Consider the following 27025-nt stretch of genomic DNA (forward strand, 5'->3'; position numbering starts at 1 on the left):
GCATAAAAACTGACCTTTAAACACATTTTAAAAAGGTTCTCTTGGTTGCAGGTTTAAATAAAAATTAAAAATAAAGCTTGTGTGCCTTAATTTCCCCCATCATTCTCCCACTCTCAATCTCTGCACAGAACACCTTGTATTTATTTTCATCTAAAACACACACATAGAACCCAGGCAGGCTTTCAATAGTGTTACTAAACAAAGCATATCCACCCTTTGAAACACCAAAAATACCACTCCGATATTAGGCTGGTTCTCTAAACTTATAACAAAACTAGAGTTACTTAAAAACTGAACAAGAACAGGGAAATTAAACAGCAATGCCTTGGGTGCCCACATGTCTCAGTGAAAAGCACTACAAAAAAAAAAAAAAAAAAAGACTACGTCTTCCTTAGCTCAGCATATTAACTCCAAAAAAAAAAAAAAAAGACTACTTAAAATAAAGTCATATATTTAACTATTATAAAATGTCTTTGAGATAAGACATTAATTTTTGTTTTACAAATATACCATTTGGTGTGTCCAAAAAGTAAGTGACTTCCACTAATAAGTCTATGTCAATGATGTTCCCATGCAAATTTTTCTGTTGTCCTGAATTACCTGCTTCCACTATATGGTTTACCTGTAACAGGGGTCTTTTAGATTTGTCCTTCTCTGTCCCCTCTCTTTTGCTCTTCTTCCCCTCATTAATCCCTTGGCTTAATCTTTACTTTAGATTCACCTAACCCAGAATATCTGGTGCCCTTGTAATGCCCCTCCTTAGTCTTTAGTTAACTGGCCACAGAGGGTATTCCTGACAGAGATAAAAGGACACATGCCCATTGATGACAAAGATGCCAATGAACACACAGCCTTCCTGCCCTACTCTTTTCCCTAAAAAAGCCCCCTGTGACTGGGCATGGTGTCACACACCTGTAATCCCAGCAGTTTAGAAAGCTGAGGCAGGAGGATCTCAAGTTTGAGGACAGCTTCAGCAACTTAGCAAGGCCCTAAGCAACTTAGCAAAACTCTGTCCCAAAATAAAATAAAAATAAAAAGGAGGGCTGGGGTTATGGCTCAGTGGTAGAGTGGTTGCCAAGCATGCATGAGGCACTGGGTTCCCGGCACCACATAAAAATGAAATAAAGGTATGATGTCCATCAACAACTAAAAAAAAATAAAATAAAAAGGACTGGAGATGTAATTCAGTGGGGAAAGTGCTTCTGGATTCAATCACCACCAGTGTACTCCCCTCACTTTAAAAAAAAAAAAAAAAAAGGCTCTTTGATCCCCTAAGATGAAGCTTTGAGGAGCTAACCCCTCCATCTTCTTCAGGGTCATCTTTGATTAAACCTGATTCTTTTCCTACCAACTACTGAGGCAGTACCAGGCTAGACATTCCAGTAAACATCCCCAGCCAAAAAAAGTAACCAGACTGTCCTTATCTAAGCTCCTAAACTGCTATCCAAACTATAAGAGGCAACATCTCTAAAACATAATATCTCAGTCATCACATTTACAAGTTTTGACTTTTAATGAAGACACACTGGGCCTAAGGGAAGGACACAAAGTTTGTTCTCATTTGTGTTCCCTCTCCACCTGTGTGTGTGTGTGTGTGTGTGTGCGCGCGCGCGCGCGCGCGAATTCTTTATATATTAAATTAGAGACAGGTTTCACTGAGTAGCTGAGCACCTCGCTTTTGCTGAGGCTGGCTTTGAACTTGCGATCCTACTGCCTCTGCCTCCTGAGCCACTATGATTACAGACATGTGCCACCTTGCCTGGCTTGATGTCTTTATTTCAAAGCTTTACATTCAATCCTATTTTTTCTTCAAAGTAAGTGATATGAAAAATAGAAAGCATATTCTATGCTTTCCTTGTGCCAATCCTAAATTCTAGAGTTTACTTGACATATCAAATAAAAACAGAATTACAATATTTTTACAGTAGATGGAAACACAATACCAGAATCAATTTATGGAGCTAACTAATAAACAATTAGTCTATGGAGGTCTAATCAGAAACACCTGTATTCGAGTGAAAAGTGCAGCTAAACTTCAAAACAGTCTTAAGCCATTGGTGGCTAAAATACTATTATCACCTTAAAACAAAACAATATTCACATAAGATTAAAAAACTTTACATTTTTCTTCATGATTTCCAAGACTCTTTGGGGAGGAAGTGTCCCTATTATGTTGAAAATTTGGTTTTCCATATTAGAAAATTAGAGTCTAACATGGACTTCCTAAACATGAACAGCTCAAAACTCAAAAAATGCAGCAGCCACTGGTTAAATTTGGAGAATTTTGCTAACATATATCTCAAATGATCATGAAGGAAAAAAAAAATAGATTAAAAAAAAAGACAACTTTTAAAATTTAGTCACACAAAGGAATTTAGAAAATCATTTTGTGAAGGTAAACTTTACTATTCTTTCTTCCAAAAGGTGCTAATCTTTAATAAGGGATCTTGTTTGTAAGTAAAAGAGTTAAAACCTTATCTTCTTATTCCCAAATGAGTATCAGTCCCACTCAGAAGTGCCATGTTTTATTTAAAACATATTCTTTCTCAGTAACCACTCTGTTCTAATTGGCAAGACAAAGCCAGGTCCCTGAAGCACATAGCTCATTACATTCAGTTTGGATTACAAAAAACACAATGAAACAAACTGCATCGAAATGTACAAATTAACAGTTCAGGAGTATGGAACTGGATGGTGGAATTAGATTGTAATTTGGAACAAAACCCACAGGGAGTCTGGGGAACAAATCACTAGTGTCTCTATAAACTATACAAGGTTTCTAAATGAGCAAATACCCGATACAGAGGACAGGCTTTTCCATAACTCAACCAAATTGCTAAAGAAGGGTACAAGAGTTTTTTTCAACACTATTATGCACATATATATGCGAGAATGGAAATAACAACAAGAAGGTTTAACAAATGAAATCCACAGGTTGTACTATCTAAATATGAAAACTCATCTTTGCCTTCCCACTGAAAATACATAGACCTACAATTAAATCATACTTCTAAATTCTTTTTTTTTAATCTTCTGAGAAGTTAAACACAGAAGACTAAATAAGAAATGGTTCTTCATAAGCAGTGCAGAGATCGAGGTTAATGAGCTAAAAGTTATATGAACAACAACAAGAAAGATGTTAACAAATTAAAATTTCACCACCAAAAGAGAAAATGTGTTAGACAAAAACACTCGCATCACACATGCATACCTTCTAGCACTGTTTCTCCCTTGATTTTCCCATGAGGTCTAGAGACTGTATCTGAACCAAAAGAAAAAAGCACAGGAAAAGCCTGTACTCCTAATTTACATACAAATGCAAAAAAAAAAAAAAAAAAGATGTTACTGAATCTTCGTATTACAATCCCATGTAAATCTACATCTGAGTTTTCCCTCTAAATTTACTATCTTCATTCCCGGTAACATCAGAGAGTAGAGAAGATTAGCACTGGAGACTAAACATCTAAAGTCAATCTCAGTTCTTCACCTTAAAATTCATTTAATTTTAGAATGTGACAATCCATTTCAGCTGCAGTTTGCTTATATGTAAAATGAAGATTTAAAATCATTAGCATTCTGTGGATCAAATGAGATGATACTGTATAAAAGGGCATCATAAGATAAATAGCCTATGGCAATCTTAGTTACTATTGTAATTATTTCATTTCAAAATTTCATTGCCTATTGAAAGACAAAAATGTAATTGTCCATACCCTTCCTTCACCTTTTTCACATATAATAATTCATTTTTTTTTAATACCAAGGATTGAACTCAGAGCACTTAAGCACTGAGCCACATTCCCAGCTCTTTGTCACTTTTAACTTTGAGACAGGATTTTCCAAGTTGCTGAAGCTGGCTTTGAACTTGCAATCCTTCAACCTAAGCCCCCCAAGTCACTAAGATTACAGTAGTGTATCATCATATCAGGCTTCACATATAATAATTTTTGTTCTAAGTATCAACCTTGATACTTTTTGATTATGTAGCATTTTTCATTTTCCCGAAACCACAAGTCTTATTTTTCTCAAATCTGAACTTTTAAGGTTGTTTTTGGTTTTCCTCCCATACTGGATTGAACCTGGGGCTCAAGTATGTGAGGAAAGTCAACTACTGAACTACATCCAGCCTGACCCGCTCCCCACTTATTTATTTGTACTCTATTTCATTTTGAGACAAAGTCTAAGCTATCCAAGAGTACTTCAAGCTTATAATACTTGTTTCCACCTTACAAATAGCTGGGATTTCATTGTATGTACCACCACTGCAGACTTAAGGTATTTTTTCTCCTCTGAATCTAAAATTTACTCTAAATGAAAACTAAGATATTTAAAATAAACTTTTGAGAATAGTTAAGATTTTTAATATATAGTTAGATCTACTAAACACTGTACAAAATTAACTAGGCATGAGACTTTTAAATGGTATAAAATATTGTAGAGGTAAAGATCATTTTATTCAGATCAGAGCCTGAAAATAACATTGTATCTTTTATGCATCATTCCTTTTATGAATAAAAATTTAAATTGAAGGGGGTTATAATTAGGTAAAGTGTCCAAAATGTTCACACACAAAGGAAACAACAAGAACAAGAATTACTCTAAAGGAGGACTCAAGGTGGCAGGCTAAAGGAAGCCTGCATTCCTAGTTGCTTCATGGCTCAGGATTCAAGCAGCAGGAATGCGGCTTCTCTGCAAGGCAGGTTAAAGAGAGATTTCACTAAAACTCAATACTCAGGGTATCTTACAGACTCAGAAATTTGGGTTCATTAAACAAAGAAAGACTACATTGGAGCCAATTCAGGAGCCGCAGCAGCGCTGGTTCAACATAGGCAGAGGGGGAACACAGAGAGAAACGCAATGGACAGAAAACCTGAGGTCAGAAAAGCAGCTTGCCCTTAGCTGATCCAGAGACTGCACTGTGCAAGGTGCTCGAAAATTTTCCCAGGTTTCCCAAATGGCCATGAAGAGCTGAGGTAAGAGCCACCTTGAGATGGCCACACTACAGCTGCAGCTTAGAGTTGAACATTTGAACAAACATGGTTACAAGTCCTGGGTCAAGCACCTTCCACATACTGTAGGGTGTACCTAGCAGAACAGGAGTAAAACATGCACAAAAAATATTTTACCCAAGGAGATTCAAGTCAGAAAAGCAAAGGGAAGCCAAACTCACTTCCCCCTTGAGTCTATCAGCTGACTTGATCAGATGAAGCAGGTCGAGAATCTGAAGATGAGGTTGTGAATACACTCAGGGACTAAGCCTGGGACGCCAAAAAGACTGTTTATGGGCATCAGAAGGATTGTCTCCCCTGCTCTATGAGTAGAATCCTTCCAAGGCTCCAGAGATCTGAAGCCTTCAAAGGCTTCCAGCAAAGATCAGCAACTGCCAAGACCTAGGGTGTGTTGATCTAATCTCTCCAGAGCAGAAACCACCTAGTAAAGACCCAAGGCCTGATCAGATCTAAGCCCCACCTGCTGGAATTCCACTCATAAAACTCTGCAGCATCCCCAACCTGGGAGTGCATCAGTCTGATCTGTGAAGACAAAACTCCAAATGACAATACTTCACATCCCACTCTATCTCATACTGTAGAGAAGAAAAGCTGAGAATTACCTGAATCAGCTTCAGACTTAGGCCACTCCAAATCGCAACATGAATGAGATGGACATCCAGAGACAGTATCATTCAGAAATCCAAAGTAGACCAGATTAAAAAAGAACCTTCCCACAACACATTATAATTAAAATGCCTAACGTACAGAAGAGAAAACCACCAGGTCACATTAGAGGCAAGATGATCAGAATCACTTCTGATTTCTCAGCACAAACTCTACAAGCCAGAAGGACTTGGAATGATGTGTTCTAAGTCTTAGGAAAAAAAATTACTGTCAACCAAGAATGCTATATTCAGCAAAGCTATCAAATTCAAAATTAAAAATGAAATAAAAACCTTCCCAAATAAGCAGAAACTAAAAGTATTCCTGGGTACTAAACTGGCACCTCAAAACTTAAATATTGCACGCAGATTAAGAGGGGGGGGGGCTCAGAGCACACAAAAAAGAACAAATCTCATTTCTAAAGTAGTTAAGCAAATGAGAAACATGACCAAATTTAACATAAGAAATAAATCAAAATGGCAAGAATAAACATCTCTATAATAACATTGAATGCAAATGGTCTCGACTCTCCAATTAAAAGACACAGGCTGGCAGAATGGTTTAAAAACCAAAATCCAATTATATGTTGTTTGCAAGAGACACACCTTGCAGTCAAAGACAGGCTTAAAGGGAATGGATAGAAATTGATATACCATGAGAAAGGAGCCAGGAATCAAGCAGGAGTAGCTACTCTTATATCTGACAAGCAGGTTTTATACCAAAATTAATTATAAGAGACAAACAAGATCACTTCATATTGGAAAAGGGAACAATCCAACAAGAAGACATAATAGTAAAAAATATTTATGCTCCAAATGTGGGTGCACCTAATTACATAAAAGAGATACTATTAAAAATTAAGCCTCACACAGGCCCCAGTACAATAATACTGGACAATTTCAACAGACCTCTCTCACCATTAGGTCATCCAGACGTAAACTCACTAAATACTCTCCGGACCTGAAAAATATTATAAATCAAATGGACCTATCAGACATCTATACAATACTTCATTCAACAACACCTGAATACACTTTCTTCTCAGTGATTCATGGAACCTTCTCTAAAACAGACCATATTTTAGGCTGCAATGCAATGCTTAGCAAATACAAAACAACTGATATAATTCCTTGCATCTTATCAGATCACAGTGGAATGAAATTAGAAATTAACAAGAATAAACCCTATAGAACCTATATAAATAAATGGAGATTCAATAATATTCCTTTGAGTGATGAATGTGTGATAAAATAAATCAAAGGAGAAATTTAAAAATAATATTAAGACTCAAATGAGAATAATAACATAATATACCAGAACCTCTGGGACAGATTGAAGACAGTTCTAAGAGGAAGTTTATAGGTATGAGTGCCTACATAAGAAAATAGGAAAAAATTCCAAATAAACAAGCTAAAGGCCCTTGAAAAAGAAGAACACATCAATTCCAAAACCTCCAGAAGGAAGGGAATAATTAAGATCACAGCTGAAATCAATGAACTTGAGAATTAAAAACAATTCAAGGCTTGATGAAACATAGTTGATTCTTTGAAAAGATAAATAAGATTGATAAGCCCATAGCCAAACTTAACCAGAAGGGAAAAAATCACAAATTCATGAAATTAGAGATGAAAAAGGAGAAATAACACACATTTCAGAAATCCAGCAGATTACTAGAGAGTATTTTGAAAATGTATGCTCCAATAAAATGGAAAACCAAGAAGAACACATTTCTCGACAAACATCATCTGCCAAAACTGAATCAAGAGGCACAGAAAATCTAAACGAACCAATAACTTGTAATGATAGAGAAACAATAATAAAAAGCTTTCCAAAAAAGTAAAATACAGGACCAGATGGATTCTCAGCTGAATCTGACCAAGCCTTTAAAGAAGAACTAATGCCAATAATTATTCGAATTATTCCATGAAATAGGGAGGGAACGCTTCCAAAATCATTTATAAAGCCAGTATCACACTCATACCAAAACCAGATAAGGACACATCAAGAAAACTATTGACCAATATCCCTGATGAACTCAAATAAACGTATACTTAAGAAAATATTAGCAAATTGTGTTCAACAACATATTAAGAAGGCTGTACACCACATTGAAGTTGGTTTTATTCCAGAGAGGCAGAAATGGCTTAATATACACAAATCAATAAATGTAATTCATCACTTTAACAGAATTAAGGACAAAAATCACTTAGTAATCTCAATAGATGCAAATAAGGTCTTTGACAAAATTCAGCACCCATTCAAAAAAAAAAAAACACTGTAAAAAATAGGGATTAAAAGGAATCTACCTCAACATCATAAAGACTATATATGAAAAAAACCAAAGCCAACCTCACAGTAAATGGGGGAAAAAACTAAAAGCCATTTCCTTTCAAATCTGGGACAAGACAAGGATGTCCATGTGCCCCACTCCTATTTAATACAGTGCTAGAAATTCTAGCAGAGCAATTGACAAGAGAAGGAAATAAAAGGAACAAAAATAGGAAAGAAAGAAGTCAGATTATCACTGTTTGAAGATCATATAATTCTATACCTAGAAGATTCCAAAACAAAAACAAAAACAAAAACCTCCCCCAAAACACTGTTAAAGATAATAAACAAATTTGGCAAAGTAGCAGGTTACAAAACCAACATTTTAAAAAAATAGTTTTTAAATACTAACAACGTGTCTGCTGAGAAAGAAATCAGAAAACAATTCCATTCACAATAGGCTCAAAGAAAATCTAGGAATAAATCTAAGCAAGAACATGAAAGAACTCTACAATGAAAACAATAGAACATTGAAGAAAGAAATTGAGGAAGACCTCAGAAGATGCAAAGACCTTCCAATTTCATGGAAAGCAGATTCAATACTATTAAAATGATCATGCTACAAAAAAGCAATACACAGATTCAATGCAATTCCCATCAAAATACCAAAAACACTCTTCAAAGAACTTTAGAAAAAACAGTCCTAAAATTAATTTGGAAGAATAAAAGACCCAAAATAGCCATTGCAATTCTAAGCCAAAAAAGCAATGCTGAAGGCATCACAATATCTGACTTCAAATTATATTACAGAGCTATAGTAACAGAAACTGCATGATACTGATATAAAAACAGACACACAGACCAATGTTACAGAACAGAAGAAACAGAGACAAACCCACACAGATGGTGTCACCTGATCCTTGAAAAGGAAAAATCCAAACCTTTTTAATAAATGGTGCTAGGAAAACTGGTTATCCACATGTACAAGAATGAAACTAAGCTCAATTTGTGCAACAATCAATTCAAAATGGATCAAACGCCTGACCCAGGAATTAGAACAGAAACTATGCAACACCTAGCATAGGTGTTGACTCTTGGGTAGGGTTGTTGTGCAGGCAACAACTTTCTCAGGAGGATTCCTAGTGCTCAGGAAATAATGCCAAGAGTTAATAAATGGGATGCTATCAAATTTAAAAGTTTCTTCACAGCAAAGGAAAAAATTAGGAATGTGAGGAAAGAACCTTCAGAATGGGAGAAAATCTTTGCTACTACTCTTCTGACAAAGGGTTAATATCGAGAATTTGTAAAGAGCTCAAAACACTTTACACCAAAAAAAAAAAAAAAATCAATTAACCCAATTAATAAATGGGAAAAGAATTATACAGACACTTATCTGAAGAAGAAATACAAATGCCAACAAATACATGAAAAAGTGTACAACATCATTAACAATTAGGGAAATACAAATCAAAACTACGATGAGATTTCATCTCACACCATTAAAATTGGCAGTCATCCAAGAATACAAACAATCATAAATGCTGGAGAGGATGTGGAGAAAAAGGAACACTTTTACACTGATAGTGGGATTATAAACTAGTACAACCACTATGGAAATTAGTATGGAGGCTCCTCAAAAGACTAGGCATCCAACTACCACATGACCTAGTATACCTCTTCTCAGTATTTATCCTAAAGAATTGAAATCATCTTTACTACAGTGATACATGCATACCCATGTTTATAACAGCACTATTCACAATAGCCAAATTATAGTACCAGAGTAGATGTCCATCAATGGATGAATGGATAAAGAAACTGCATTTTATACATAAAAATATATATATGTATATGTGTGTATATATATGTATATATTACAATGCAGTTTTATTCAGTCATAAAGAAAAATGAAATTATGGTATATGCAGGAAAATGAATAGAACTGGGAGACCACCATATTACACAAAATCTGAGTCTTAACTCAGAAGATTAAGGGTCATATGTTTTCTCTCATGTGCAAAAGACAGAAAGGAAAACAAAGGTGGGGGCAGATCTCCTAAAAATCAAAGGGAGATCAGTAGAGGAAAGGGACCAGAAGGTAGAAGGTGGGAAGGGAGAGGGGAAATGCTGGGAAGTGACTCTGGTCAAATTATGATGTTCTGTTGTGTGCATGTATGAATATGTAACGACAAATCTAATCAATATGTACAACCATGATACACCAAAATACCAATATGCAGGGGGGAAAGGAATTACTCTAAATCTCTATTTTAGGTAGAACCATAGCCACAGAAACACACACCAAAAAAAATCTAACAGTGCTTTCCTAAGTCTATCATTCATTTTTCCATGTTCCTGTCAAGCCTAATTCTGATGTAGTATTAGTCCACTGAGAATACAAAACACAAAAAAGTATTAGCATTTAATTATTATATTGCTTTTCACATCACAGAGGATTTTCTAATTACATAAAAGACCAACCATACCCAACTCAAACTGTTCACACAATTAAATCTCCAACTTCTCTGATAAAATTGAAGCACGCTTCTTACATATTTCTTTCAAAAAAATAACTACATATTTGAGCAATAGATTGAATGGTGCACTCTATCTCCAAACTATGTCTACCCAGAATCTGTGAACATGATTTTATTTGGAAAAGAATTTTTGCAGATGTACTTAAGGATTTCTAGATGAGATAATCCAGGATAAGGATAAGCCCAAACTTCAATGACAACTGTCCTCAGAAGAGACCAGAAATGAACAGAGAGAAACAGACACAGGGAAGGTTGCTAGGTGATAATGACTAGAATGATAAATATATAAGCCAAGGAATGCCAAGGACTACTGGCAAAACACGGAACAGATTCTCTCTCAGATGTTCTAGGAAACCAACCCTGCTGATTGATTGATTTCAGACTTCTGGCCTTCAAAACTGAGAGAATAAACTTCTGTTGTTTCAAGTCACCAAGTATGTGGCAATTTGTTATGGCAACACTAGAAAACTAAGAAAGATCATGTACACTATAAAAATCAATAATACTTTAAAAACCAGAAAAATAAATATAAACAGACATTCAAATATTTATAAGTAGACACTCTAACACTGTAATATGCCCCCATTGGTTAATTAATCCTGTGTATCACTATGGCGAACAGAGCTATAGATCATCATATGGGCAGAAATTAAGCCAACTGACAGAACAAACTGTCATCAAAGACTCAGTAACTATTGGCATGTGTGAGGTCCTCGGTTTGAGTCAAAGTACGAAAAAAAAGAAAAAAGAAGGAATAAAATTAAGTAAGTAAACCATATGTGCTGGCATATACCTGTCATCCTGAGGTGGCAGGAAAATTGCAAATTCCAGGCCAGTCTTTGCAACTGAGAGACCATCCTTCTCAAATTAACAAATAAAAAGGACTGGGGATGTACCCTCAGTGGAAAAGTACCCCTGGATTCAATCCCCAGTACCAAAAAACAAAACAAAATAGTAACTACTAAACTTCTTCTACTTTTCCTATAATATTCTGACACCTGGTCACAATTTTTCTACTTAGGCCTAAAAGCATTCTGTCTGCCATTAGAAATTCTACAATTATTTCTGACATAATTTCTATAACATCATAATCATCAACATGGTGCTTCATTTATTTTGACTAGCACAATAATTAGCCATATAATTTAAGAATGCTTTTTAGTAAAATAGCAGAAAGGGCTACTGAAGTCCCTCACTGCTAATCATTTAGAAATTTCCTGATCCAGTCTTGCTTCATTTGAGAGCAGAGAAGCTACCCCACAAACAACAGGGTTTCTAATACAGAAAGCAATCTTAAAAATATACAAGTAACTGTTCAAAAAACAGAAAATGAAGGCTCACAACTGTGGTATGAAAACAACTTAAATGCCCATCCACAGGGAACTAGATTAAAATTTTCGAGTACATTATAATGAAGTTACTTGGTGAGGCCCTAAGCAACTTAGAGAGAACCTGTCTTAAATAAAATATAAAAAGGTCTGGGGATGTGGCTCATGGTTAAGCACCCCTGGGTTCCATCCCTGATACCAAAATATCAAATAACAAACAAATAAATAAGAAGAACTGCAATTGCCATTCTTTTGGGAAAGAGTGATTTGAAAAATCAGAAAAGTCTGACAAGTCTGTAGATTCCACAATCCTGCCAAAATCTCACTCACTGGAGTAGGTAATTTGTTTTTTAGTAATATTATTGATGGGTGCAGGGTTCTTGCAATTTCCAAAGGAAGCATACATAACAACAGGAGCTTAACATTTTTTCAAACTGTTTCTCTTACTGTAGATGCTCTAAATTCAGCTGTAACCTACAACTCTTCCCTTTCAGAAGTGATGGCATCAGAGCACTTCTACTCCAGTCTTCAAACAGGGAATGGAAGCAGAAAAGAGATTAGTGTATAACTCCAAGCATTAAGAGTTGCATATTCATGAAGAAGTTTTAATTTAGTTGCTATGAAACAGGAATCTGTTACCATCTTCTGAAAATCACTATGAAACTCAAGCCAATTAGAAGAAAATGTTTGCATTTTTGTTTACTTACATTTCACCCTATGCCCAGCACTGCTTTATCACTTTATACCTTGGATGTCAACATTTGATTTCCTATGCACCAAGCTACCATTAACTTTATTTTGATTATTCCAGAAAGAAACTAACCATTTCAAGAATGTCAAACTTAAATACTCCACCTATATTTTACCTTTTAAAAATTTACAATCTTACAATAACATTGATAATCCTTAAGCCTAAAAATAGAGACAAAACTAAAATATACATCTCCTTAATTATTCCTATCCTGAGACTATCAAAATTAAGTTTTTCCTGTAGTATCTTCCAACTTTACATCATTGTAGCACAAGCATGCGCACTCTCTCTATATATATATATAACATACACACACACACACACACACACACTATATGTAGTCTAATAAAAACGTGGTGCTAGCCATGCTCGGTGTCACACACACCTATAATCTCAGCTATTTGGGAGGCTGAGGCTAGGAAGATCACAAGATTAAGGTTAGTCTCAGCGACAGCAAAACCCTGTCTCAAAATAAAAAATCAAAGGTGCTGGGGTGTAGTCAGTGGTAGAGCACTCAAGTTCAATCCCCAGTACTGAAGGAAAAACAGAAACAAACCAAAAAAAAAAAAAAAAAAACATACATGATGCTATACATACTGCTTTGCCATCTTCTTAATCAGCATTTAATTCACTGAATTCATGGAACCCTGCACTCATCAGTCCCTATGTTATTTTTTTAAAGGGGGGGGTCTCTAAATTAATGATATGTTAAGAGCATAAATTATGGACCCTCTTTGCAATAGTTTCTTTTGAGAGAAAATTTGAGAACAACAAACAAACTTGGTAATTTCTAGACTGTATACAAAGTATGTAGCAATAGAAAAAATGAACCCCCACTTTTAATACCACTTTTGTCATCCCTTAAGCCTTCCCCCAAAGTCCAATTTTAATTTAAAACAGTAACTATGTGACAATATTAAAAAATAATAAGTGAAAATGAAAATCACTACACAGAACTTATAGTTCTGCCCCAGTTAGCAAAGGCTAATAGACAAAATAAGTGAATTCTAGCAACAGTTTCTCCAAAGTTAAATATCAGAATCTTGCATCTAAGACTGATCATTTTAATAAGTACCTGAGAACAGATTTCTAAAAAAAGTAAGTATCCAACCGATTCTAGAGTCATACTAGAATAAGCTTTCTTATGACATGTAGTGTTTTTTTTTTTACTGTAGAATGTTTTATAAGTAATGAGACACAAAGATTATTTATCTTCCCACTGAAAAAAATATACATATGAAGTTATACTAAAACTAATTTTCAGAAAATTATACTTCACTATTAGCTTACAACTTAAGAGATGTTTTATCTGTATTTTTAATGGATACATAGGATTTTTAGTTGTAGATGGACACAATATCTTTATTTATTTGTTTATTTATTTATTTTTATGTGGTGCTAAGGATCAAACCCAGTACCTCACACGTGTTAGGCAAGTGCTCTACCACTGAACTACAATCCCAGCCTTTATCTGCAGTTTTAATCAATCAACTAACTGATAACAGACCTCTTAGATCTTAGTTCTTCTAACCATATACTTTACAGTAAAATCAACACAGTGATGTATAAAAGCATTTCTTTTTAAAGGAACCCATAAAAGAAATGGCCTGCTTTGGGTTTTTAATAAAGTACTTTTGTCTTAATCTATCAATGTTAGTATAAGCTTTTTAAATAAATTATGAAAATTGTTTAAAATTAAGCACATACAGAAGTCCAAAGGACCAAATAACACTTTGTACATTAATCATATACTAACTGTCATATGATAAGCATCTGTCATATGCTCTACTCAAATAATCTTTCCTTCCTTGGGACACATCTTTAGGCTCACACTCCTGAAATATAAGATTATAGCTACTTTTAGTCATTATGTTCTTCTGTCCCCCATAATAAGCATCTCTAAGGATAGATAGCCAGTAGAGATAACACCATATTTCTGCAGGAATTACTTCAGTTAGTTCTTAAAGAGTTTCAGTCTTTCTCACTTATAATCATCCTGTTTAATGTTTGGCCATGAATACTTTTATTTAGAAGGTCAGTCAAGCCATTCAGTGAAAACCACTGCTTTACTGATTACTGGGCTTTGGGGTGGTACTAGTAGATAATTGTTAACTGGGTACTAAATGTCCCTAAATATCAAAGACTAGTAGTACTAAAACTGACAAATTCACAAACTAAGTTTTTACCAAACTGGAAATAATGCTATGAAATTGTCGTTTCTACCTGTGGAAGAGACAAGAGTAACCTTTAGATGACAAGCTTGAATTTCACATGTATTGCAACACAGAAGTAGGCTATCAGGAACTTTCCCATAGAAATACAAATTCAAACTAGTTCTGGGTGCAGAACTGACAAAGATCACAAGAAATCAACTGGTTAACCCCTTATCTGAATTTAGAAAGGACATATTCCCTATTTTACCACAAAGAAAACAAGATCCCAAGATTTCTCAAAGCCTTCCTTCTATAATTCAGTGGGTTTTCCAATTTTTTGAATAATAGTAACACATACATATTTACATCACAAACCCTTACATGTGCTATTTTCATTAACATATATGTGAATTTGCTTCAGAAATTAATTAAAATAATTTATTCCCTTACTCTTTGCAATGCACTGATATTTGCTATTCAACTTTTTGAGCTGCTGAGCATGAAACATTAAATTGATTTCTCCACCCATTAAGGAGTGACAATATCCAGTTTAAAAAACTATATCAGAAGGTAGAGTTTCAACAATTAAATTGTATTCACCATAACTATAAATACCACTGTGTTGCCTTTCTACTGCATACATTTACTGATTCTTAACGTTATACACAAAACAACACAAAACTACTTAAAGAAAAAAAAAAGGATAGTATGACAAGTAGAATCAAGGAACAGAAAAGCCAAAACTAGGCCAAAAGAGAACCTCAGGCTAGCTTTAATAATCAGAAAGATCTGTGGTAAGATCAACTGATAACACATTAAAGAATGTTTAAATGCTAGCATTTTCAAAAATTCCATCAAATATACTGTATTCATCAAATAAACTGTAAATCTGTTAATTATTTTTATATTATTACTAAAGAAAAGATTTAATTAACACTCTCAGCTAGGAAGAATAATATATTAACTTAAAGGTATGAGACCTTACCGAAATTGCAGGTGTTTCTGGTTTCTCCTCATACAATCATCTTAACCTTGAGAGAGATATACCCACATTTCTAAACTAATGTTGCAAAAACATTGTCATATAAGGAAGGAAAATACAGAACATGCAAAAAGGGGACAATTAGGAAGTTTGAAAAATAGCAAAAAGGAATTCTTAAAGAAATTGGGAAAAAAATAATATGGTAAAATTAACTCTTCTCTTTCCCTCCTCTCCCCATCTTTTTGTAAAAGACTAACAGTATCAGGAAAAAAAAAAAAATACAGGGCATTTTAAATCTATTTTCCTCAAATCATAACGCTCTTCCCTAGTGTTCACCAAGAATACTGCCTTTAAAATCCTAGAGATCCTGGCATTAGAAAATCTTGAAAAAGTCTAGAGTTGAGGGAACTTTAAGAAATAAGAATACTATGCATTTATGATCAAACTAACTTTAAATGATTTTATCCTTTAAATGTTAACAGGGGCCACACCAGGGTTCAAGTTAAGTACGTCAAAAAATGAAAGTAAAAATAATACCCTCTCATTTCAAAGAGAGGAATTTTAGTTGAGCTGTGACCCTTTAGCAACTTTATCCTGGTTGAACTCTTCTACATGTATAAAAATGTCTAACACAGTCACATCTCATTCTAGCAATATTAAGAAAACACTATTATTTGATATAATATTTGCAGTGGATTTTTTTTTTTAAAGGAAGTCTAGTTGTCTATATACTAATTTCACTTTCCTTACTCCCTTCCTCTAAACTCACACAAGCCCAGGAATCTTTTATAAAGAAAAGAGAAAAATATCAAAGTGAAGATGGTCAATGGGAGACATGGGTTCATTATTTGGCAGCATATCTCATATAACAGTGATCAGCTGATCATACACTAACACCCAGTTCCTAACCCACAACTTTCTATCAACAAAAATTTAGACATGTAGCTTCTTCTCATTTCACTCAACTTTATGTAAACATGATAATAAACTCATTTTTCACCATACAGATTTATTTTGAAAAGAAGTCTTGAAAAAGCTGTTTAATTAGCATATTGACTAGTATTAAAAAGCCATTTTTAAAGGGATTTTCCATCTTTTAAATTATACTGCACATTTTATAATATACTTTTTTAAAAGCATTTAAGATCACAGCGGTTTTGGCCAAAGCTATCTTCTTGTTGTCTTGCCCACATCTCATTATTTTCTACAATAATGCATTCACTACACTCTTGCTATCTGTACAATAAGACAACATCCACAGATGTATTTTTAAGATTTCATCTCTTTTCTTTTAAATTTCAAAAAGAACAAAAAATGATGCTTCAACAAACAGGATATTCCCAGTCATTCCTTGTAATTGCTGTTGGGGGGAGAAGGAATAAAGAAATAAAGAAAAAAGATATGAGACACCTTCTTTAAAGATGCCTAGCTAGCCTTCTCCCAAAGTTAAGGTTTACTAAATTATATTAGAGATCTCTTTATGAAGATACAGTCTACTATACATTTTTACTGTTACTTTCATACTTACTGTAAAGTTAAACTCTTATCAGTGAGGAAGCATTTCTTCTGACCTGTAGTGCTTTGATAAAATCCAAAACTTACCAATGGTTACTTTAAAAAAAGAAAAGAAAAGAAAAAAAACTATTTGACAAATTCCAAACTGAACAAATAAAATTGCTAGCTTCCCCAATCCTCCCAACTTCTTTCTACCTATCCCCTAGCTAGGCACAAAAGGTCAAAAACTCTTATGATTATTTATTTGCTCGAAGAACATAATCAAGAAAATATGAAAACTGTTCCTCTCTTTTGTTAAACTACTCTGAGTCCTCCTCAAGTAGGCTTCAGTCTGGACCTATAAAAACTAAATAAAGATTCAAATACAAATGAATTCATCCACCCTTGCCCCTACATTAAAAGACTTTAGTAAGCACTAACATACTAACAGCCAAAAGTTGCATCCTTAGGATGACTCTAGGCCTCCCTTAACATGTCTACACCTTTGTAAGCTCAAGGTTGACAAAAGAATTTACTGTTTGTTCTAGTCAAAACTTGAAGACAGGTCCTTCTTACAGCTTTAACTTAAAGGGGTTTACAACTGTGAATCCTTCCTCTGTCAGTCTGAAATACATGTTTCTCCTCCTACAAAACTGAAGTGTCTTTCTCAATGGCCTGAAAGCTACTATTTTAAAATATAACCACCAAAAAGGATAAGGTTTCTTTATTTCCCAGTCTCTATAGGAAAACAAAATCTTAACTTTGATTTCTACCTAACAGCTAATAGGCACAAATGGCATGACCAGCATATTTTGCCAACTCTTTGTAATTTTTTCACTTCTCTGAGTCTACCAAGGCTCAATTCATCTCCTCCCTACTCTCATTCTCCCTTTAGAAAGCCTATCACTTCTGTGCAAATTGAAATTCAGTTCAGTTCATGATTCTTCTCTATTGCAACAGTGTGTTGCTGAATAAAATCTATCTTTACCATTTTAGTGTCTAATTTTGCTTACCTTTGACAAAATGAATAAAGAAGGAAAGTTAAACATAATTAGTAAAAATTTGGCTATTTTATATAAAATCACTAGATAAAAAGTTCTTAAAAAAAAAACACTAAGAAGAGGATCATAATTCAAGGAATCAATCAATCAGTTTTTGGGGGCTAGAAAAGGTCCCCAGCAAAAATCAAGCTCCAGTCTCTCATTCTACAAATGATGAAACTAAGGTCCAATAAGATTGACTTACCAAAGGTGATTTCAATGAGTGATTTGATTTTAGAAGGGGCTAACTCAGCATGATTCTCTGACTCCAACTCGAAAATATTCTTCCTCTTGTATTCTCATTGATAAAGCAACATTCACCATTAATCATTCAAATCAAGATCAGAGATGAATATATATTATCTGCCTAAAACACACACATTTTTATAATCCCACTGTACACCAACAATAAACACAGGAAAGTTTGGTTCAAGTAACATGAAATTCATTTTCACTCAGGAAAGACTATTTCAACAGTCCTAGGCAAATATATGAACCGCCTTGATGAGGAAAAACTGCTTTTACACACAAGTTTAGAAAACAAACTCCCATGCATAAATACGAAGAGCGCCAAAAGATTTAGATAGTCTTAAAAATATTTGCCAAAAGAAGAAAAATAAAAATAAATTTAAAAAACCCTTTTCTGCACTTACCAGCAAAGCATTTGGAACAGAGATTCATAGTCTTGCTGGACCTGGGGCAAAAAAAAAAAAAAAAAAGAAAAGAAAGAAAGAAGAGCTAAAAATTCTGTATCAATCTAATTAAAACATAAGATGTTTGAAATGTAGGCAAAGAATTTCCTGGCCAGACAGGAAACTAATAAATGAGTAACAAGTTCCTGACTAGCCACCCCTCCCCGCAAAAAAAAAACAAACAAACAAAACACAAAAAGTAAATATACCATATGGTTTTCATTTTTTACCTGTGAGTTAACCAATGCTTTACTTCATTTGCTGTAACTAACAGCTCGGGCAGCAATAACTTTGGAAATAATATAATATGCCCAAAAGATAGCACAGGATTCAATGTGTCCCACCTACCCTCTATTCATACTCATTTGATTTCTGTAACATTATTAGAACTTTTTTTATTTTTGGTGGGGGTGCTGGGGTTGAACCCATAGGCACTTTATCATTGAGGTATATCCACAGCCTTTTTAATTTTTTTTTTCCAGACAAACTCTAAGTTGCTTAGGACCTCATTAAAGGCATGTACCACTGCATCTGGTATATTACTTGAACTTTTATCTCTTTTTTCTCTCATTCAAGTTCAGTTCCTAGTCACATTACAACCCTGTAGTTTAAAATTCTTCTTTAGATGTTCTCAAATTATTTTTCATGCCCTTTCATCTTTTAACATTAACTACAATTCATTGACTACCACCTTGAATGGGCATTTAACATACATTATATTATTAATCTTCCCAAGAGATGAGTATTACCATATTGCGTTTCTTCTAAAATGGATTTTTTGTTTTGTTTTGGTACTAGAGATTTAACCTAGAATCACTAGCACTAATCTACTTCCCCAGCCCTTTTTATTTCTTTTTAAACAGGGTCTCACTAAGTTACTGAGGCTGGCCTCAAACTTGTTATTCTCCTGTCTTGGCCTCCCAAGAGGCTGGATTACAGGCATGTGCCACCACAGCTGGCTCTAAAAAAAATTTTTTTTAATCACATTACCATTTCTGTAACTAGAAAATACTTTACAGTTGGCTACATTATGAATAATTTAACAAGGGAATGTTACCCCCATCTCCTCCAAGATGTTATTAAGCTGAAGAGTCTTAGAAATCAAGAACATACAACCTGAGAGGTTACCATCTTGTCCGACATAATATAGCTGGATAATTGCAGAGGGATGTCTGGCCTGGAGTTTGAGCTACCTCCAAAGGCCATCCAGTCTGTTCACAACACACCTGACACCACACAGCAGACCAGGGACTACAAGCCAGGTTGTCAATAAGGACTCATCTGTTGAGTTAATATCCCTATTTCCTTTCTTGATACTTTACCAAGTGGACCCATTCTTACAGCTCCTTCTTCTAAACACATCTTTAAACAAAAAAGGATCTTACTGAGCTGATTAGAGCCTCTGTTAAATTGCTAAGTCTAGCCTTGAACTTGTCACCCTCCTGCCTGAGCCTCCCAAACTGTCAGCATTACAGGTGTTGTACCACCACAGCTGGCCCAAAAACCTCTTAGAACCCTCCATGGTGAACAAGCTGACCTATTTGCAGGTTCACTCCTCAGCAACTCCACTCCCAATAACTGAGCCTTCAAGGAGAGTTGTACCTCCTTGCTATTTCCTTTCTTGATACTTTACCAAGTGGACCCATTCTTACAGAAGAGTCAACTTTCTTACAGAAAGTCAACTTTCTTCTTGCCTATGTACTAAATTTTATAATTATAGAAAGTCTCCTTCAGGAAGTATTTCCTAATGACTATGATTGTTTTCCAACATAATGAAACCCAAAATCTAACCGTCACTGTCACAGAGTGGCAAGATGGGGTGGGGGAATCTATTTCTCTTTCTTGGAGGAAATGCTATGTCAAAAAGTGAATTTTTTTTAGAATTTTGCTTAATATACATGAAGGGCAATGAGGAAAATCAAGTATCAATAAATGGATAAAAATGAATAAACAGATAAAGAGATGTGTTAATGGTAGCAAGTAACATTTGTTACATGATTACTATATGGTAGGCATACTACCAGATGCCTTCAACTGTTTTACCAAGGAGGAAACAGAAGTTCCTAGAGAGTATATAAATTACAAAGATTACAGAAATAGTAAATGAACAAATCTGGTCTAATTCCAAGCCCATAAGCTTCTTTTCACCACGCAAAACACAGGCCTCTGCCCTAATATAGAAGCTAGTGGACACACAAATCCCAAACTAATAGGTTTTGAGAATGGTCCCACAGTTAAAAGATTTGACCTAATCAAGTTAGCTCCCTGAGATAGGAAAACCTCTCATCTGGCAGAAGCACAACCCCCATCCTCCCTTACTTACACACACACACACACACACACACACACACACACACCCCTACACTCATAATCATTTCAGTTCCAACACAAGGAAGAACTAAGGTTGAAGGAATTTCTTTGTTAACTAGAACTCCCCCTCAGAGAAGCAGAGTCCTATATGATATTTTACTATCTCTAGTCCATGCAGCGTCTCAAAGAGCCAGAGGTAATTGGTACAACACTTTGCTGCTCCCTACTGTGCAGCAGGAATCATGGAAAGCCTGCAAAAAACAACTGAGGGCAGCTCAGATCCAAGTGTGCCAGTTTTAACCTGGCTTCAATCCCTGGTAGCAAAAAAATAAAAAATTTAAAAATTGTGTTTCACAAAGCTGTTAAGAAAAAAAATAGCAAAATAGCATTTTTTTACTCTCCTTGATCTCTTTTCAGACAATGTATTTAAAATACCCACTACTTATATAAATGACATTCGTTTCATATTCTGAACAGGAAACTTTCGGTAACATACTGATCAACTGGGTTATAAAAGAACTAATATAGCAGATATTATTAATCAAAATATGCTTTAAATATGACATAAACCAGATTTTGGCTATAAAAATAATGGTCATTGCTGAACAATGCCAATTTGGATCACAGGGATCAACAACAATGAAACCAAAATAACTGGCAGAAGAAACTTCTGAAAACTTTGTTCCTTTCTCGTGTTGTACATGTGAAACCTGAAGCTAACCTCAGGCATCCAACTACTGATCACCCACATAAAAGTAGTATGAACAATTTGCATAGTCGTGGGACAGAAAATAGTGCTTTCTATATGAAAGCAAGCATGAAAGAGAGATACGATTCTTCTTTGTTCCCACCACTACAATAAAACTACTCTTGAGATCTCCAATAGCTTCTATGTTTCTAACACCAATGTGTAACAGGTTGAATAATGACTACACAAAGACATCAAATCCTAATCCCTGAAATTTGTCATCCCTAGAAGTTACCTTATGTAGAACAAAGGTCTTTATAGATGAATTAAGAATTTTGAATGAGGAGATTACCCTGGATTATCCATGTGGGCTCTAAATGACATCATTATGTGTTCTTATAAAAGTGGCAAGAATGTTCTTGTGAGTTGAGAGATATGCACAGGAGAGGTGATGTTAAGATAGATGGAAACAGACTGAGATAGAAACAGACTGAAATGATAAAAATCACAAATTCAGGAATACTGGGGGTAGCTAGCAGAGGCAAGGAATGGATTTTCCCTTAGAGTCCCAAAGGCACCCCTAACAGATTTTGTAGCCTGCAGAACTTTGAGAATAAATTTATTTTGTTTTATGCCACTAAATTTGCAATGATTTGTTATAGCAGCCTCATAAAATTAATACACAAAGTTCTCTGATCTCATTTTTTCTCAGCAGCACTTCACAAACCTTATTCTTCTTTCTAAAACACGCTCTTCTTATTTTTATTTTAAAGTTGTTGTTATGGTTTGGATATTAGGTGTTCCCCCCAAAAGCTCACGTGTGAAACAATGCAAGAAAGTTCAGAGAAGAAATGATTGGGTTACAAGAGCCTTAACCCAATCAGTGAATTAATCACCTGATAGGGATTAACTGAGTGGTAACTGAAACAGATGGGGTGTGGCTGGAGTAGCACTGGGGGGCAAGGCTTTGGGGTGTATATTTGTATCTGGCAAGTGGAGATCTTTCTCTCTGCTTCCTGATCATCATGTGAGATGCTGCCATACTCTCATGCCAAAATGTTTTGCCATGATGTTCTTCTTCACCTTAAACCCCCCAAAATGGAACCATCTGTCTGTGGATTGAGACCTCTGAAACCAAGGGCCTCCAAATAAACTTTTCCTCTTCTATAGTTGTTCTGGTTGGGTCTTCTTCATCACAATGGCCAAAAAACTGACTAAAATAGTTGCAGATGAACACAATACCTTTATTTTATTCATCTTTCTTTGTGTTGCTGAGGATCAAACCCAGGGCCTCATAGGTGCTAGGCAAGCACCCTTCCACTGAGCCACAACCCCAGCTCCAAACACACTCTTCTTTTATCTTCTTGTCACTTGGGTCCTAAATCAAATTTACCCTCCCTGCTACCTAATTTTCTTCCCACCTCGCTGTCCCCTTTCATCCTCCCTTACTGGTTCTTCCCCCACTGCCAAGATATTTATCTGGAAGTCCCATGATTCTTTCCTCATAAGCTCTACTTCTCATCTGGTGATCTCATGCAATCCCATGGCATTAAATATTGTATCTTTTAGACTAAAAATTTACATATGTTTACCTTCCATCCCAAACTTCTTCACCTTGCTGCAAACTCACATATGTGCCTATTTGACATGCCAACATGCAACATGAGGGCAAACACAGAATTTCAAATTAGAATTCTCAAACTCTCTTCAAGTTTCACACACTTTCTTATACACCTTTATAAATGCTAACACCTTCTTCCCCCAAGCCACTCAAATCAAACTCCTTTGATTCCCTTCTTTCCTTCAGTTTCCCATGTACAACACAGCAAGATCCACTCTTCTTGCAAAAAGACTTGAAATCTACGCATTTCCTCTTCTTCTCAGTACTTCTACTCTGGCCACCACTAACTCTCCTATGCCATAGTTAATGACTTTTAACTGGTCTCCCCATTCCCATTCTTGACCTTCAACAATGGATTTTCCATACAATAGCCAGGATAATCTTGTAAAAACAACTTAGATCTTAACACTATCCAACAATTTCCTGTTGCATTTAGTGTAAAGCTCAAACTTTTTACCAAAGACTAGAAGTCCCCTTGTGGTGTGACTCTGCCAACCCTATTCCTTTCCACTGTTAACCATCATTTTGTCCTGTTTACTCTCCACATTCCAACCAAAATGGTCTTTTTTCTGTTCCTAGAATGTGCTACAGAGCTTCTGTCCATGCTGTGGCACATTCTCTATCTCCAAACCATTGTTAAGGCAGTCTCTTTTTGTAATTCAGGTTCTAGTTCAAACCTCTTCAGTATCCTTCCCCTGACCCAATTTAAATCAGTCCCTCTTCTTTTCTCTCACAGCACATCATTCTTTGATATCTCACCATTTGACTCTTTGCTTGCTGACTACCTTTCACAACTAGAAGATGAGCTCAACAACCCTCTTGGTTACTCTTATTTTGTACTTAATAGGCATATCTGCTAAATAAAGAAAATAATCTTTTTTTTCAGAGATATGAATCACAAAAATACAAGTAAATTTTTAAATGTATTTTGTAGAGATCATTTAAACACCAGCTAAATGATAGGATATCCACAATTCCTATGGCTGTCAACTTATCATCGCTCAGGAGCTCCATCACAACGCATTTCATAATTAGTAGATTTATATATCTTGACATTATTTATCATTCAGGAGAAAACAGGTGGCAGACATTGTAGAAAGTTAAAAACCAGTTTAATTTGTTTATCCTCTCAATAAATAATTAATGCTATTTGCAAATACATACTCCTTATATAGAATATAGAAAAAGAACAAAAACATTTAAGCATTAACTGAAGATCACTTACGATTCTACCTCCCCAAAACAAGAACTGGTAACATTTTGAAATATTTACTCATTTTTATAAATAGATATGCGCAACTCAGCATTTATTATATTTAACAGTATTGGTGAAAATGTATGGTATTTCACAGGTATTCATTTTATTATGCTTTGTATATATTATATGGTCATATATTTTCTTTTGTATATCAAAAATTAAAAGAAATGCATGATAAAAATATTTTTTTAATTTTAAATTTACACTTAATATTTCTTGTGCCATTCTTCAAGAACGTTTTGTTGCTCTAGAATAATTATATAATAAATAACATAACAGATATAAATAATAATAATCTAGTACATATTAATACTTTATTTTTGTTGCAAGCTTATATTGGAAAAATAATCTTTTCCCCGAGTATTTATTTTTCTTAATAAATGTTGCTACAGTCAGCATTTATAGACAGAAATCATGGTCATAAATGTGTCTAAATGATTATCCTTAAAACTGATTTGAAAAGTAAAATTTACTAGATGAAATGTATGATTTTGTTAAGTACGGCTAAATTTTGAAAAGTTCACATATGTTTTCCCATACACCCTTACCAACATTCAGTATTTTCACTTTCAAATCTTTGGTGGTAAAAATTGTTATTCTGTTTAATGGTGTGTCTTCTTGTTTTAAAAAAAGTTCAATTTCACTCATTTTTAATAATGAATAATAATTCATCACGAGGAATTTCCATTCTTAATTTCTTAGAATTCTAGAAAAGTCCTATTAAAATATTTTTCTAACATAAACAAGATTATTATCTATACCTACCCAGGGAAACACATGCATGCCAAACCCACAGAGAAGCTTTTTTAATATAAATATAGAAATTAAAAAATAATCCTGTCATCCTATCAATGTTCCTCAACATACACTCTTTTTTTTCCCCTGGGCAGTAGAGAAACAACCTAGGGCATAAGAATAATAAAGGAGAATAAAAAAGAAAAATCAGTACCAACACATAAACATGCCAACTCTTCCATTTGGTTTCTTCTCTAGATTAGACATGGACCGTTAAAAAAAAAAAAAAAAAAAAAAAAACCTAGACAATGAGATTTACTCCTTTAAAATCCTGTGTTTCTTCTTAAAAATTCTAATTTCTATAAAAGCAAAATAATCACAGTTCTTAAATTCCTTTACTAATTCAGGAGGAGGGAAGAAGAGAAGAGGATAAATCAACAGAAGGAAGGAGAAAGGGAAGGAATAAGGGGTGGTAAAGGGAGAGTTGCAAAAAAAACAAACTAGAATGCATCCTTCACTCTAAAACCATTTCAGTTGCCTTAGAGGTAAAATTACAAGACTAAAGACCAGGAACAATCTGCCTGACACCTAACACATTTACAGTCAGAAAATCTAAATCCCTACACAAGCTAGGACACAGAAAACAGCTCTACTAAATATCATTCTCTGCTCACCCCAAGCAAACAAGAAAAGGGCCAGTTCAAATAGATGACATCCTAGCTGAGAATGACAAAGGAAGCTTTCAACAGTGCAACCAGCTTGTCAGAACTATTTCACATCACTCTAAATCACTCAGACAATGTCTGCAAAATTTTTGTTTTTAAGGGAATATTAAAAAGGAAAAGACTTGTTAATAAGAGGGATTCATTTTTAGAATGTACTAAATAATAGGTTCTAAAGTGTAGCAGTATGAATCACTTTAAAACTGCTTATTTTCAAAAGTAATTTCACCATAAAAATTTAAATTCCAGGTGGGGTATTGTGATTATAATTTCTTTAATACTGTACACCCAAATGAAGGAGAGCAGACCACAGGATATGCCTCTGGTTTTATGTATTTTTAAGTTCTTACACTAAAAATATAGAAATGTAAAACAAGTCAGATCACCTGTGGTTCTATACACATTACTAAAAGCTTAGTCCAGCATCATCCAACAATTATAAACAAGATGAAGCATGATCATCAATAGTCAAAAGAAATTAGGATTTTTAGCATTTGAAAGCGTTTATATAAAGGGAGGGAGGGAGGGAGGGAATACAATGAACTGAACATATTTCAAATATTTTCAAAATGCTTTTTCCACAAGAGAAACTAATGACACTATCAATTCTAGCATACCATGTATATGCAATGGTTATGACCATCTTACCAGTTATGCCCAAACAATAGATTTTCGTTCCCAAAATTATCAGCAATTGCTTTACAATGAATCATTACTTTACAATGGACTCCTTTAAGTAAGCACTAATTTATGCTAAATATGAACACAAATCGGGGGAGGCCTTCAAAAAAC

The 27025-nt window shown here is 34.7% G+C and overlaps 1 protein-coding gene across 2 annotated transcripts in view; it reads right to left on the reverse strand.

The window, feature by feature from the left end:
- Window positions 1–27025, reverse strand: part of Zfand3 (zinc finger AN1-type containing 3) — a 336281-nt gene that overhangs the window by 205580 nt on the left and 103676 nt on the right. For both annotated transcript variants that reach the window (XM_076858780.1, XM_076858779.1), the window contains one exon: window positions 18861–18901. In XM_076858780.1, the coding sequence (XP_076714895.1) occupies window positions 18861–18901 (41 nt within the window). The remainder of the gene's footprint in view (window positions 1–18860; window positions 18902–27025) is intronic.

This window comes from Callospermophilus lateralis, chromosome 6 (genome assembly GCF_048772815.1).
Source record: "Callospermophilus lateralis isolate mCalLat2 chromosome 6, mCalLat2.hap1, whole genome shotgun sequence".
NCBI classification, from domain to species: Eukaryota; Metazoa; Chordata; class Mammalia; order Rodentia; family Sciuridae; genus Callospermophilus; species Callospermophilus lateralis.